A 16,248-nucleotide genomic window follows, 5' to 3' on the forward strand; every position below is an offset into this window, starting at 1 on the left:
TGTACAGTTCTATAATACATCAGCTGTATAAGTACTGTGCGTTCACCACCCAAGTCGTCTCTTTCCGTCACCATTTATTGCCCCTCTACCGTCTTGTACTTGCCCTCACCCCTCTTTTTCTTCTGGTAATCACCATACTGTTGTTTGTGTCCATGAGTTTGTTTTTGCTCAATTTTTCTCTTTCATGTCATACTCTTACTTTCAACCCCTAAGATTTTACTCTCTCTTCTACAATGTCTTATTGTTCATGGCTTAATAGAACTTCAGGGTGTTAATTATTGTATACCACTAACACTATTTTACATAAAAATGAGGAAATGAGCCTCTTCTGGTAACCATTGTCTCATATTTATGCATTATTTTACTACACTGAACTCCCAGCTAAAATGCTTTCATTGATTTTAATTAATGTTTTGGTATATTGTTCCTAACCCTGAGGAGAATAAAAGAAAGAGGTGCAATTTTAATAACCAAGTTATTAAGTAGTAAATAGGTGTCAGGTTAGAACGAGTCCTCTCCACCTCCCCAGATTAACTCCCAAGCCTGCAACCCTGTGTTACAGTGTAACGGTTCAGTCATTCAGGTGCCACACAACCACTGGGGTGTTTAGGGCTGCCTGCAGAACTGAAAATACCTTCTGCTAGCAAGAAAAATAGTAATTCAACTACTATATTCACTTCCACATGTCCATGTGATTTGGTCAAAATTAGCATATCTCATTCTTACGTCTTGAACCAGGGCATAAGAAACCATCCAATTAATTATTTAATGAAATCATTGGGAATGGCACAAGGTCATACATAGTGTAGAAGCACACACTCTTATGAAAAGCAAAATGTTCACATAGAGGCAGATTTACTGAGAAGCTGGTGAAGTGTAAATTTGAGGGTTCCTCAGATACTTGACTCTTAAAGGCTTCCATTTCTTTTTTGTAAAAATTTCAGGAGCAAGATATCTTAAATACAACTGGTTAACATTGCTGTTTTTTTCTAGCATGTCTTGACTTCCATCACACTTCACTTTCTGTTGGGCATCACTGGAGGGACCATGAGCATTTTTGGAATCTGGCTAACTAGAATTTGAGTTGGAGATACATTTAGTTTAGCTTCAGTGAAAGGTACATGTGAAGTACACAGTCACTTCTGGAACTAGTTAAATGGTTGTCAGCAGTGGTGATGAAAGAATGACTTCAGGAATACTTCAATGGCCACGGTGCTGACTAGCCCAGCATGGAAGCAGGAAGGTCAAGATCAAAACTGGTCATTTGAATGTAGTCAGTGGTATCTATCTGGAAGTATATGTAGACAACTGAAGAAATTCAAAGTATAAAATGTACAGAGTTGAGATTTCCCTATGTTTGTGGATTTACCACATTTTTAAGGAAAACTTGTTGTAACTTTATCGTTCTAAGAAAATTCACTCTCACACCCAATTTCATAATTGTATTTTTGTACTTGTATTCTTTTTATTAAAAGGACCTCTCCAAATTTCAAGTTCTGCAAAACATGGATCCACTGCTGAGTATTCATAAAAGTGCCTGGGCCAAATAGAAAGCAGGTGAACAATAATACTTTCAAGAACCACAAATAAAAAAATCTACCCTGGCTGATGTGGCTCAGTGGATTGAATGCCAGCCTGCAATCAAAGGTTTGCCAATTCGATTCTCAGTCAGGGCTACATGTCTGGGTTGCAAGCCAGGTCCCAGATTGGGGGCACACAAGAGGCAACTACATATTGATGCCTCTCTCCCTCTCTTTCTCACTCCCTTCCCCTCTCTCTAAAAATCAATAAAATCTTTTTAAAAAAAATCAAGGAAACAACAAATGAAAAAGTAGTCTCACTTGCTTTCTTTAATAAATAGCCATACAATTTTTATTTTGTGGGAAGAAAAATCTTGTTCAAACTATCAAGCATCAGCTCCTAATTTATGAAAACCATTTCTCACATTAACTGAAGGCAGTTTCATATCTTCTTCCTTTGTATGTACAATGCCTAAAACAGAATTGTCGAGTATATAGTACAGAAGTAAAATAGATATATAGATGGCTTGGCTGATCAATTCTGGAATACTATATAACCATATATATATAAATTATACATAAATAGTATGATTATATTACTTCCCTATTTTCATGACTAAACTATACTATTATTCAAATCAATAACCCAAAGGTATAGGCATAGTTTAAATGTAAAAACATTATTTTGATCTCCTAAAGAAATAGAAAGATTGAAACAGCAAATAATTGATCAAATAATGCCAAATTTTTACACTTGAAAGGACCAATGAAACTTTTTTTACACTTTTTATTTTTGTGATATTTTGATACAATCAGAGACACTCATTCTCCCCCTAAAGACTAGTGAAGTCACAAATATGTCAACTATTTAACAAATCCTGGTTGAAACAGGATGTAGTTTTTCAATTCTTAAAACTAAGATAGTATAACAAGTACACACAATTTTCAAAAATATTACTACCAACAACATCTTATAGCAGGAGCAGTTTCATTTCAGCAACATAAAACTTGGTACAACATGTCACAGATTGATAAATTATTAACTTGTAGCTAAGGGACTAGGTAGTTTCAAATTCATTTTCTCCACTGTTGAATATTTTAACTAATAAAATAAAAAATTTCTCCCAGGGCCAGCAAAAACCACAATTCAAAAAAACAAATTCTCTCAGGTACTTTGTGCAGACATTCCAAATAACTGTTCTTTAACACACTCTTTTAAATATTACACATTTTTAATTTACTATTACCTACCTGACCTTTTTTCTCGTTTGCTTTATTTAAATCATAATACTCTCTGGCAATTAATCACTTTATTCAGTAACATTGCTTGAATAAATACTATACACTAGGTACTAAGCTTTGTGCCAGGAAATTATAGATGATTAGAACATACTTCCTGCCTCAAGGAGTCTGCAGAAGAGACCTAGTTCTCTATAATTAACTTAGGAACAATGTAATTCTTACTTGAAGGGATCTTAGTAAAGATCCTGTCCAATCCATTCATTTTCAGATAAAGAAACTAAGAACTACAAAGATTAAGGGACTATTAAAAAGTCATTAATCCAACACAAGAGCCTGCATCTTCTGAATCTCGGGCTGATGCTGATCGTTTTAACTATACGACAATTTACTTAGAATCAGGCATGTAATTGATGATTTCTAACTAAACTCATTTACATTTATTCCATTTGCAAATTTACATGAACTTCGTGACAGACTTTTTAATTCTACAAATGTTTGTGTCAGGCATTGTTTCAGGCCCCAGGGAATACAGAGAGAAATAAATCATAGACCTGTTCTCCAATTTTCTAGTGAAAAAGACTAGTGGCCTGGAAAACAATTACAGGAGAATTTGAGTACTGCAGAAGAGGAATGTACAAAGTGCTAGAGAAGAAAAAATCAGTGCACTTGTGTCTACATGGGAGTGTCAACAAAGGCATACCTAAATTTGTAAAAGGAATATTCCAGGCAAAAGGGTGTGCAAAGGCTTGAGAGGCATCAGAGCGTAGGGTGTGTGAAGAGCAGAGTCAAAGCAGTCATTCAAAGAGGTCTCGGAGACACAGGAAACCCATGGGTGAGTGGCACAAATAGGTTTGAAGTAGGCTAGAGTCAGTTCACCAAGAGCCTTTTAGGTCACAGTTTTCTAAATTTGCACTTGGGAAAGTGCAACATACAATGCTGAACTACCATATTCCACTGCCTGTGCAGTTCATCAGGTGGATTAGTATTAAACTCTGTGATTTATGACAGCTCCTGCTGAAAATGAAAAACCCTACACCAGGACTATGCTTTCTAAGCAGGTGAAATTCAATTCAACTCAATAAATATTTATTGAGTGCCTGTAATGTGCAAGGAACTGTGAAAGCCAGGGAAAGAAAAATTGCTTTTCAAAAAGTAGAAAAATCAAGCTCACCACAAGGTTCAAGTTCAGATTCAAGCAATTTAGATCTCTTCAAGAAATACTCAAGTCACTGCCCAGAATGAAAACTGGTCCCAGCCCAGAGAAGCTTACACAAAGAACCAATCTTCAGTCACATAATACAATAATAAAGTTTTTAGGGTACCTACTGGTACATGTAAGAATTGGTTCATTAGCAAGATTACTCTTTGCATTTGAACTAAAAGGCAAAACAGTATTGGAATTGAGCTAAAAACTCCATTAGTCATTGACTCAAAGGGATTTTAGAGCTAGCTAAAGAGGACCTTGGAGATCACCAAGACCAACTCCCTCCTTTTGACATGACAATACTAAAACACAGAAATGGAACCTCGCTGAATTTACTACTCAGAACCCTGATGTCTAGACTTAAGAGTCAGGCACGCTCTCCATTACATTATACAATTGCCTGGTGTATTTGTTTAAATGTATTTAAAGATATTTAAGCAGACCTCTCTGTATATGTATGCACTGTTTGACACATAAAAATATATGTCTAATCTATACATACTATATATGTATTTCAATACATGAATATATATGCATATACATTATATATATATATATATACATTCAACCATACCAAAGCAAAAGCACAAATATAAACAAATATACTAGAATTTTCAAAGCCATTAATTATTCTTGGAACACTTTAAAGAATTTCCTGACTCTGCCTTAATTAAAATTTCCAGCCAAAACATTAACAAAGAGGTATCAGATCCCCTAACATATTTCTTGCAAAGAAGGTTCAAACCAGCCTCTAAAACATATGAAAGAAAGGTGGTCTACTGAAGCAAATGGAAACTTCATCATCAAGGAATTGCATCTATACAACAGCAGACTTTCATTATGAAACACATCTCACTTCATGGAGCATTTAGTTACATTAAATCAAGTCATGTATCCACGAGGTGAAATACCCCATTTTTAAAGACAGTACCAAATGCCTGAAAGAATGCCTTGTCTCTGCTTCTCATGTAAATGTTGTAAGAGGTTCCTTACTGCAGTTACATAAAAATATATCATCATGATAAAAAGCATCTATGAATAGTTTGGATTTCTTCCATTTGAAGTCAGAAATTATCACTGTGTACACAAAAGTACAAAAATGTATAGAAGATAAAAATGTAAAAAGCAGAAAAATAATACAAAACTCCTACAAAGAATATCAGTTGGGCATAACAAGAAAGGTAGCATATAAAATGGGTTATGAGTCCAGTTTATTAATTATATAATAGGATTTGGAGGAAACTACCAATTCCTTGTGGTTTTCAAGGAAGGTGTCTTTAGAAGACAGATATAGGAAGCACCATTGAATAACTGACTAGTTGTAATTAAAATGTCAATTGTGTATTCATTTGTTCACAATCTTTCTATCAAACAAGAATGGAACTTTCTTAAGGGTGGAGAACATATCCATCTCACTGGTCTATCTTCATCACCTAATGTACAATCTAGTGTATAAATGTGCAATAAAAATTTGTTGAAGGGAAGGGGGAGTAAAAGGGAAGGAACAAAGGAAGAACCTCTCAGAAGTAAGCTAATAATGCAAATAGGAAGTCTATAATAGATTGAATAAACCTGTCTAAAAACTGAGTACAATGTTTGGAGAAGAATTTTATCATATCAAATACAAGGGGTAAAGATACTTCTGATTTACTTCTCATGGAAAGAGGCAGAGTCACATTACACCACGGAGCAGTGTGCCTGAATCTGCACACTATGAACACAGGCATCTGAATCATTCAAATCTAGGATGTGGCCCTGCCATTTACTAGCTTTACAACTTTGGGTTGGTTTCTCATTCTAGAAACCTCTTAGGATGTTCTAATTCTTAAAAGAGGAAATCTAAAGTGTTCTGCACAGAACCTGGCATAAAGCTGACACTCCTTTTTAGTATTTCTCCTCCTTACTTAGTTTATATTATACCACAACATGGCAAAATCCCTGCAGGTTTTGCAAAGCTATGAGAATTAGACCAAAGGTACTGATCATTTTGTTGATCATTAAAAGCTCTTTTACTTCCTGAAGTTCTTCATACTACCTGAAAAACTCCTTAAAAGTATGGAACGCTTGTGCAGGAACGCAGCAAATAAAGCTAATAAGCCCAGGACAGTCCCCCAGAGTACATCCTTGTAGGGGAACTCACATTAGATACAATATGGCTCTAGCAGCAAAGGCATCTGGGAACTGTTGGACTCTTATCTCTCTGTAGCCTCAGACTTAGCTAGCTACCCAGAAAATCAGAATGCTGCCTAAAGATGAATGTCATGCCCCCAAGAAGGAGGTTAATGAATGTATAGAAAGGGATAACTACCCAATGTTATCTGTTAGCTTAGAAATGCATTGTTCTTTCTGGTGGTCTAGGAGAGGACCCACCTTCTGGTTTTACTATTAACCCCCTAGGAGGAACTCTGTCCTGGGAGGGGTATGGATTCTTCCCACAGGGTACCACTGGGAGCAACTACTCTGCTCCCGGTAACTTTCGCCGATTAAAGCGCTTATGAATTGAATCAGGCTACCTGTCAGTTCTTCAGAACTGTCCCTCAATTTAGACTTTTGGGGCTTTTACCCAACAATGTTGATGTAAAGTTTTTAACAGGTAATACATTTAATTTAATAATTATTTTTGTTATTGCTATTGGAAGATAATATGACTAAGCTTAACAATTATTTTCGTATTAACATGTTGAAGAGCTAAAAGTTTAGTCAGATATTCAGATACTTTCAAAATGCTTTTATCATTACTGGGAAAAAAATCAGCAACTTACAAATATATAAAAAACATTTAAAACCCTTAAATATATGGCCAACTACAGTAGATAAAAATAGCATCCTGGCATCATTTAAGTCACAGCAGGTTCCTAAGATCTTAATGTAAAAGGTGAGAAATTATTTCCATTTCAATGTTTTAGTTACTTACCCACTTAATTGCTAAAATATATATTGTTTATTGTATAACATACAAATTTGAAACGTGGTTTAAACATTACAAACGTTATGCCTTAAATCACTTCCTGCAAACTCAATATAAAATATACAAATTCCTCAAAATGTCTCTGTTAATTTTCTTATTTTCCTTCTGTCTAACTGGAAGTTAGTGATCTACCAAGGGTTTGGTCTTTTACTTGTTCTTAGCCTTTCCCTCCTACCCTTATAATCAATGATGCCAATTTATCAATTGTTTGTACTTCCTTTACACCTTAAGTCATTCCCTGCCTACATCCCTTCCCCACCATCTACTAACGTCTCTGATAGCACCCACACGCGCGGTTATGCTCTGCTCAATCCTTAAAGCTACCGTAACTTACTTCCTTCACTAGTTGTCAAAACTGTAAAGCAATTTTTAAATAATCCACACATTCTCTTTAATCTAGCCCCATCACGTAAGTGAAACTACTATGAAAGATCAACAGTGGCCTCTACTCATGAAATTCAATGAACTTCTTATGTTTTCATCCTTCCTAGTTTTCTCCCCTTGAATTTGATTTTCTCAGAATTTGATACTATCTCCTTAGGGAAGCTGTCTCTACCAAAGAAATCAAAGTGCTCTAATTCTTTCCCACCTCTCTCATCACTGTTCTTTGAGATTCCTTTTCCTTCATTGCCATCTAATTACAGGTACATGGCACACAGCCAAAAATTCCAATCCCTGACTTTTTCTCTGACTCTCACATTCTACTCTGCCTTGCGAATCTCTTGCTGTTCTGTAGCTGGAAATGCTACCTTTACGGGCGTATCTACCAAACACATCTCTAGTTTCAACTTCTCTCTTGAACTGCACATTCACTTTTCTGACTTCAAAGTGTATTCACTCTGATGGCCAAAGGTAAGGTGGGAGGGGAGCTTTGTGAGGGCAGGCAAATGAGGGAGGAAATTGGGGACATCTGTAATAGTGTGAACAATAAAAATAAAGAAAAAAATGTATTTCACTCTGGCATGTCAAACTCAACATGCTCAAAAACAAACTTACCATGCACCAACTCCCCAACTTCCTCTTTTTCTTCCTATGTTCCTTATATCGTTAAGGGCATCACTGCCTTCAGGGTCAACTAGGCTAAAAACCTCAAAAGTCACTTTCACTTCTTCTTTTTCATTCTCTGTATCTAAAGGGTCACCAGGACCTGTGAATTTCTCCTCCAAAATGCCTCCCCCATTTGAACCAACACTTGCCATACCTACTGTCAGTTCTCTAGCTTAGCCCTTCATTATTTCTTATCCAGTCTGTTTTAATTTCTCTTGATTATTAGTCTCACTTTTAAGTTTCTTTTCTCTTAATCCTCCTCTGTAGATTCAAGAGAGTAATCTGCTCAGAGACTTCAATGCTTCTATGCCAAGTAAAGTTCAAATTCCTTGACAGAGTGGTAAGGCCTCTTCATCTTCCTCTACTGTACCTTCTCTCACTCTACAATATCCCTTTTCTTATCATTCCTTCAACCTGATATACCCTCTACCTCACTGGAAGCCAAAACATACAAACTAATAGTTGAATAGCACCTCTACCATTCCGCATTCTACATCAACTTTTCGCCTCCACCACATACCACCTCACATATTACAGCAGTTACTCCATTTTACAGGATGTTATGATTAATTATGAACCTCTCTCTCTTCAGTTTGGATATGGTAAATGAACGAGAAAATCAATAGACAATATATAAAACAACTCTGAAATAAAGTAAGTTGATTCAAAATCTGGGTGGTTACAATTATATACCAGTTAAAAGATTACCAACTGATTAGGGCTTCTGCTACATGTATGCCCTATATGACAAGGATAAGCGAAAGTAACTTGTGGGAGGATTGCTTTAAATTTTTTATTTTATCAAAAGCTCTTTCTAAAAGTGACAAGTAGCATAGCATGGATGTACCTAGATAGCATTATATTAAGTGAAATAAGCTAGTCAGAGAAAGACAAGCGCCATATGATTACATTTATATGTGGAATCTAATGAACAAAATAAACAAACAAAATAGAAACAGACTCACAGATACAGAGAACAGATTGACAGCTGTCAGAGGGGAGGGGCTTGGGGGGCTGGGTAAAAAAGGTGAGGAGATTAAGGAAAACAACTCATAGACACAGACAACAATATGGTAATTACCAGAGGGGAAGGGGGTGGGGGAGGTAGAAGAGGGTAAAGGGGGATAAATGGAGATGGAAGATTTGACTTTGGGTGGTGAACACACAGTACAATATACAGATGATGTAGTATAAATTGTACACCTGAAACCTATATAATTTTATTAACCAATGTCACCTCAATAAATTCAATAACATTTTTTAAAAATAAAATAAAATAATAAAAGTGACAGTAGCAAACTGTAGGATCACTTCATTTATTTAAGCACAAACTGAAAACCTAACTCAGTACTAAACAAAATTACCCAGACATTTAATGTGTTATCATCTGTCTAAACCTACTGGGGTCCATGAAACTGCTAACACACAACAGCTTCACTAACGAAAAGAAAATCTGTGAAGAATTATTTAAATAAATTGTATTCCCTGTCTCAGGGGCCCAAGGAAGATGATATTCTCAAACCCAAAAAATAGTTTTATATAATCCAAGCTTCTTTAATTGACAAACTTTTAAATATATCATGGTCACAATGAAATTATAAAGATAAGAGAATGAATTATATTCCCAGCTTGACAAACATACTAAATGTACCGAGGATAAAAGGCACTAAAGGCTGTTGTTTGGCACCACTTTTTAAAGGCTTTTAAAACTCAGTAATGTAATTTCAAATAAATGACAGGGACAGGAAGACAAAAAATGTGCAGGTACTCAATATGCTTTGTTCTTTGGCATCAATTAATTATTTTTTAATTTCCTGAACAGCCACATATCTCAGTACCTTTAGTATCTATTAGAGAGAAAAATGTTTCCTCCATTGTCTATCATGCTTGTGAAAATCATGCTCAGGAACCTCGCATTAATAAATTATCATTCCTACCATACTGAGCAGCAATCATTTCCTTATCCTCACCTCTGCATACACGTATCCAACAAGAGTATGCTAATGCTGTTCCTAAAGGCAGAGTCCAGCAAAATCCAGACAGACAACTTTCTAAACACTGGCCAGAAAGCAAGGTAGTTGTTTTCTGTGCTCCTCCCAGTGTACTTTGTATAAGTCTGCATTACAGCCCTTTCCAGACTACATGGCAATTACTCATTCTTATGCCTGGCTCTGATGATGTTCTCTGAATTCCTTGATAGGTCAAGGGCAGTTATATCTTACCTAGCTTTGCATTCTCAGTACTTAGGAGGAACATAGTATGCCCTCAATAAATGTTTATTAAGAGTTTAAGAAATCCCATCTCCGCAATAGCTTTGGGACAGAATCCACATTTCAAGTATATTTGAACCCAGATGTGTATTCATGAATAACAGTTCTTTCATTGTATCAGATAGACATGAACTGACATGAAAGAGTTTCAAGTTAGCTACTGACTTATACTGACACACAGAGCTAAGGTCAGAAAATACGGAATGCTTTGGGATATGTTCCTATTCTTTTTCTCAGTAAATTTACTATGCTAATTCTATGCAACTAAAGTTTTGTCGCAAAACATTTAACAGCTTGTAAGGAACACACTGAGCAATTAATCCCTCCGACTCTCAGTGACCTTGTATAGAAAGCCTTCCTTTTGAAAAAATAACAATTAGTTGGAACTGGAATCTCAGCTGACCGTTTTAAATTCTAGAGGCCAGGGAATGGCAAGACTACACACTTTCTGGACCGTTTCATGTCCCCCGTAAAATAAGTTATCTTACTGTGTATGTACGTGAGACAGACTGAACGTAAAGCATATTTTTTTATTTACATTTCTAAGATCTGCTCTTGAAGAGGCTCCGTAAAGGGGGAGAAGAAAAAGCCAACTAAATATTGAACACTGCCTTTTACATAACTAACAGACTTGAAATTATGATTTTCTGTTATTCACAAGCTAAGCTCATACTATTGCAGTTATTTTAACAGTTAGGTAATGTGTCAAGGGATTAACTTTTGGACTAATCATAAAGTTCCTGATGTAATCACTAGGGCAATGTTGAGATTATGAACCACTTCCTTCAGCACTGACAAAGAAAGAAGAAAAGATAAACACATGTGGGAATACTTCTGCATTACTCAATTAAATAAGACATATTTTCAATTTGTAATTACCAATGCCTTTTATTACTATGTGATGGAAAAGTAACAAACATACTGAGCTTTTATAATGATGCATGTAACTTCCTTCCACAAAGCCCACGAACACATTCATAAGTGAGCACAATTTCATCATTGACGAATCATGAAGATAAATGGGGTAAAACCATACAATGTACTTTTGCCAATACCCGCACCCACATTCCACTAAGTAGACTTGAGATAATAGATTTTCTTGTAGTCAAGATTCTCAAATGGAGAGGCGAAACCCAAATCCACAAAAGGGTTAATAAAATAAACAACTGTATAATTTTAACTATCAAATACCCATCTACCATAACCCATGGTGAAATAAATAAAAGAGGATAAAACTTATGTTAATAATCTGTTACAGACCAAAATAATACACACATTTTTAATGTTTCAAAAACAATAACTTTATATTAACTATAGCTCATCACTTCCTTACATAAATCTTTTTCATTTGACGTTCTGTACAAATTCTGACCACTCAAAGAAGAGGGTGGAGTAGGAGGAACAGCTCCCATGGAGAATCTGACCATTTCTTTGCCCATTCAAATAACAGATAAGTTAGATGAAAACCCTGCATTCCTTCTCTTACACCCAAATAATGATTTAGGCAATGAGAATGACTTCAATTGCATACTCTTTGGAACAGCAAAAGCAGTTAGTATTGTGCCTGCCAAATATATGCATTTTTTTCAGCTGCATGCTCTTCATTCTTAAGTGTCCAATGCTAAAATCAAAATCTGACCTCAAGCAGCAAGTTGCAGTTCTGACACTATGACATCATTCTGTCTGGAGCACTTTCATATCACAATTTGAATAAGTTGGCAGAAGCTTAAATAGGTCAAAATTAAGCCCAAAACTAAGGATACTAATCTGGCAAAAATATTCTAGTTCTGCATTTAGCACCACCAGCCACAGAATGACAAGCCTATCCATTCATCTATCCATCTGCACTTTCCATAAGGAAAAATGAAAATAAACTAAATCTTATCATCTTTCTGTATTTGCTAATACCACTGACTGTGGTTTTTTGGTGGCAAATATTTCCACACAGTAACATACCAAAATAAAGGTAGCTGATACCATTTGATTTTTTGGAGTCTTTAGTATACTCCTACAAAGGAATACTTGTTTCAAATCTCCATTTCAGCAGTCATAAAGATATCAAGAACTCTGACTCAAGTAAATTCATAATCAGCCCCATATATCTATGAAATAAAGCCATAGGTGCTAAAACATTTACCAACATGTTAAGGAACAGTACTACTGCTTCAAAAGCAAGAACTATTAATTCTGATTCTGACATCTGGCTTAATTTCTTCTTGTAAAATTGTAGTTCATCTGAAAGCAACATGCAGAAACCACAGAGGTTTCTGATACTCTCAGCTCCACACCTCCATCATAAATTTTCCTTTCACGATAAACAATGTGCAATCGAAAAGGTTTCCTGTTTCAAAATGGAAGAGATGAAAGAAACTATAACTCTCCCATTAACAACAAAAAAAGTTTCTTAATGAAGATGAATTCTCAAAGATGAAAATGGAAACTCTCTCAAATACCCCTTCCTCACTTAAAGACAGATTTGCTTTTTCCCTGTAAATATTCTCAGCATCATACATTGTGGTTGTCAGAAGAGGTCCATCAAAAACTTAAGTTACTTCTTTGCACTCTTTTGTTACCTAATAGCAACATAACTTCACGTCAGATAGAACAAACACTTCCAAAGTATTACATGGCCACGCATCAACAAAGAGCAGCCAACAGCAAAAACTTGCATATCTGAGTCATATAAGAAACTTGGAACCTTGAAGAGTAAGACAAAAGGAAAAAAAAAAGTCTTTGCTCTGAATCCAGCTTTTCAAAACACATAGCGGATGTAAGAAAAATGGTCAATCCAAATCAAGATTGTTACCATAACAATAATTATTAATTAACAGTATAAATAAAGCTGGAGAAGTCACATCCAGGGTGAAATGGGGCCAAGTACAGGCACAGACAGAACGTACCACTTTGTCCATGAGTTTCCAAGTTTTCTCCACAGTCCTGCGATCTGCTGCTGCTTGTTTAGGAGGTCCCACTGCATCTTGAATAGCATCAATAATACCCAAAATTCGTCCTTTTCGGGGGTTTCCTCCTCGGCCACCAGGGTTTCTACCATTCATAGAATTTGCCATCTGGAATCTTAGTTCTTTGAGAGGAAAATTTTAAAAAAGAAAAGTTAGTTGGTCATGAAAATACATAGCCAACAGAAAACTGACCTGATTAGCTTGCACACACTGCTACATCCTCCTTCATCAGTGAGAACAAAATCCAGGGTCCCAGATTCAACTTTTAAATAGAGTGCAAATTTGCACTTTAAATCTCTACACCCAACAGGTTTAGGAGCAATGAACTTGGATTTGCTTTTGGAACACCAAGAGTTACAGACGCAGGGAAGGCTTGATTAACACCCAAGTCAAAACAACAAAAAACTTAAATAGGTTTCCTCCAACTGGATAAGAACATAATGTTCTCCCCCTCCATTCCTAAATTCCACTTCAAAATACTAGAACTGAGGCCCCTGGAAACATTTTTGGGAGCCTCACTTGAAAACCGCCCTTTCACTCTGTTGGATTTCGCCAAGTTATATAAACGTAAAGATTTTTCTACAGGAGCACAAGTGGCACGGCTGTTGTCAACAAAGGCTCAGGACTTGGATATTCCATGCTAAAATCACCAAGTACCGACACATGAACATGGACATAGAAACACACAATTCTTTAAACCATCGCGGTGAAGAGTTATCCCGAAGTTAAGAGCCAAATGAACCAATAAACAAACAAAACAAAATCCATTTGAAAAGAGAGGGTGAGAAACTGACTAGAGCGGGCACAGAAAAAAAGAGCTCACTTCTTTCGCTTCTAGCCTCTCATCTCCCCCAAGGAGTGGGGGTCGGTCCAGAGCTTTGTGTTGGGACGCTTCTGCCCCCCTTCCCTATTGAGGCCCCTCCCCTGCCACTTCGGGACCTTAGCTGGAGAGGGAAGGTGAATGGAGAAAGGGCAAATTATCCCTCGCCCCTCCAGCACCCGCAGCCCCATCCGTCCAGGGCGCTCCGAATTCGGATCCCGAGTGGACGCACCTCCCCGGGTTTTCTGCGATTCCAGCCGCCCGTCTCGCTTCACTCCCTCTTCCTCCTCCCTGGGCCAGGCCCGGTTCCGGTCTTTAAACACCCCTCTTCAAATTGTGACTGCGGCGGCGACGACAGCTGGAACCCGGGGCTGTCCCCTCTTTCTCAGTGGCCTGCGCTTGGCTGCCCCTGGGCCCCCTGGCCGGAAAGAAACGTCGAGCCTCCCCGGTGCCCCTTCCCTCCTGGCCTCTCAGCACAGTATCTGTCCAGAGACACGCGTGTGCACGAGTCCGACTCTACACGCACGAGCCCACGGTGCGTGGGTAGCCCAGACAGGGAGCAATCGCCGCAAACGCACACTCCAGAGGAAGGAGCAACGCACCACCGAGACCGGGAGACGCAACAATTACCGTTAAGACCAATCCACACCCGCTCTCCCCTCCCGCCCGACTCTCGGAGAGGCCGCGGGACGCCGCAGCAGCACTTAGCTGGAGGAGGAGACCACTCGCTGGACACTTCCACTCTCGTAGGCTACACACACAGAGACCCTGGCGAGGGGCGGGGCCAAGGGCGGGGCCGCTCAGGAATGGACCAATCCCGTAAGCTCTTGCACTGCCAGACAGAGGGCGGTGCCAATGGGAGGGAGGTGCCGGTCCTCCTAGCACTATCACCCGGTCCACGTCCTCCACAGTACACGATGGTCCCAAAGGAAGGCCCGGTAGCCGCAGGGCCCAAATGAAAAGGGACCCTAAGAAAAATGGGTGTACTGGACTCACCCGAGAACGAAAGTGGAAAAGGGAAAAGAAATGGAAGATTCAAGCGGCCTAGGGAACTGACCAATAAGGAGTGGCCGGGTGGGCGTGAGTGTTGGGAGCGGGAGCCCAAGCCAACCAGGACTAAAAGGCGGGACTTCCTGCTTTGCTCACCTTCCTCGTCTTTTGTTTCATAGCAACAGAGTCGTGGCTGAGACAGTGTTGCTTCTCTAATCTGGGCGTGTCCCAGGCTCAAGAATTTCATCTCCCTAGGGCTGCCAAACTTTTCTACCCAGGACAGCAGGCAAGCAAGTCTAAGGCATTGCTTCTTGTTGACTGTCAAAAAAGCGCAACTGTCACCCACCTGATTGGCAAATGAAACTTCCTAAATTTCTGAGTGTTTCCCTCTTACAATTCTAAAGGGATTGCATTAAATATCAGGCTGTTGAGAAAGCAAATCGTTAACTACAATGGTCAAACACTGTCCACGAATCATGCCAGGGCAGTGAGACAGATGATGATGGCACTCGCTAATATATGCATTACCCCTTTTATTACGTAGAAGTTGCTGCATAAATGACTGAAGAGGAAACAGCTCTTGTATTTTGTCCAAGTCACCTTTACGTAGATTGCTCTCCATCTTAAAAACAACCTGTCAAAGATTCAGAAATAGCCAAAGTAAAAGCAATGAACAATAAAAGCAATAAAGACAATTATATATGCATAGAAATAAGTGGGTCCATTTTGTGAATCACTGAAGTAATTGATAAAAATTTATTGTGTCCACCCCAAAAAAAGAAAGTTTGCAAACTGAGAACACCCAAACCAAAAGATGGAATGAAGCTTTAGGTATACTGTTACAAAACAGCTTGTATAGTGAGAAAGCACTGTCTTCACAGTGGGATAGTAATTAAGCTAAATTAATGACTAACCTGATTTTGTCTGCTCAAGGACGCTTCAAAGCTGGTCTCCATTTGCTTTTGATTTTGACGAACTTCATTGTATCTGCCATAGTCTCCCAGCATTTATAATCTCTATTTCTGTGACTCTAAATCCCATTAGAAAGGTCCACATCCGGCTAGTCTTACAAGCAAAAAGTTACTGTACTGGGACTCTTCTTTCAACAAGACTATAGATTAAACACATGCCATTTTTTTTTTTTTCATTTAACTTCAATCCTGCCACATGTGCTACTAAAAATTGCTTTGGATTGTCATACTTTGGAATTTTCTTTCCTACAGTTGG

The 16,248-nt window shown here is 38.0% G+C and overlaps 1 protein-coding gene across 3 annotated transcripts in view; it reads right to left on the reverse strand.

Moving 5' to 3' along the window:
• Window positions 1-14,778, reverse strand: part of CBLB (Cbl proto-oncogene B) — a 212,094-nt gene extending 197,316 nt beyond the window's left edge. For 2 of the 3 annotated variants that reach the window (XM_090276312.1, XM_090276305.1), the window contains exons 1-2: window positions 14,662-14,778; window positions 13,152-13,333 (exon numbers count right to left, since the gene is read on the reverse strand). In XM_090276312.1, the coding sequence (XP_090132438.1) occupies window positions 13,152-13,319 (168 nt within the window). In that variant the 5' untranslated portion in view covers window positions 13,320-13,333; window positions 14,662-14,778. The other variant, XM_090276295.1, reaches the window with a different exon arrangement.
• Between the last annotated feature and the right edge of the window lie 1,470 nt (window positions 14,779-16,248).

Source organism: Furipterus horrens, unplaced genomic scaffold (assembly GCF_987537825.1).
Source record: "Furipterus horrens unplaced genomic scaffold, mFurHor1.1.pri manual_scaffold_1, whole genome shotgun sequence".
NCBI classification, from domain to species: domain Eukaryota; kingdom Metazoa; phylum Chordata; class Mammalia; order Chiroptera; family Furipteridae; genus Furipterus; species Furipterus horrens.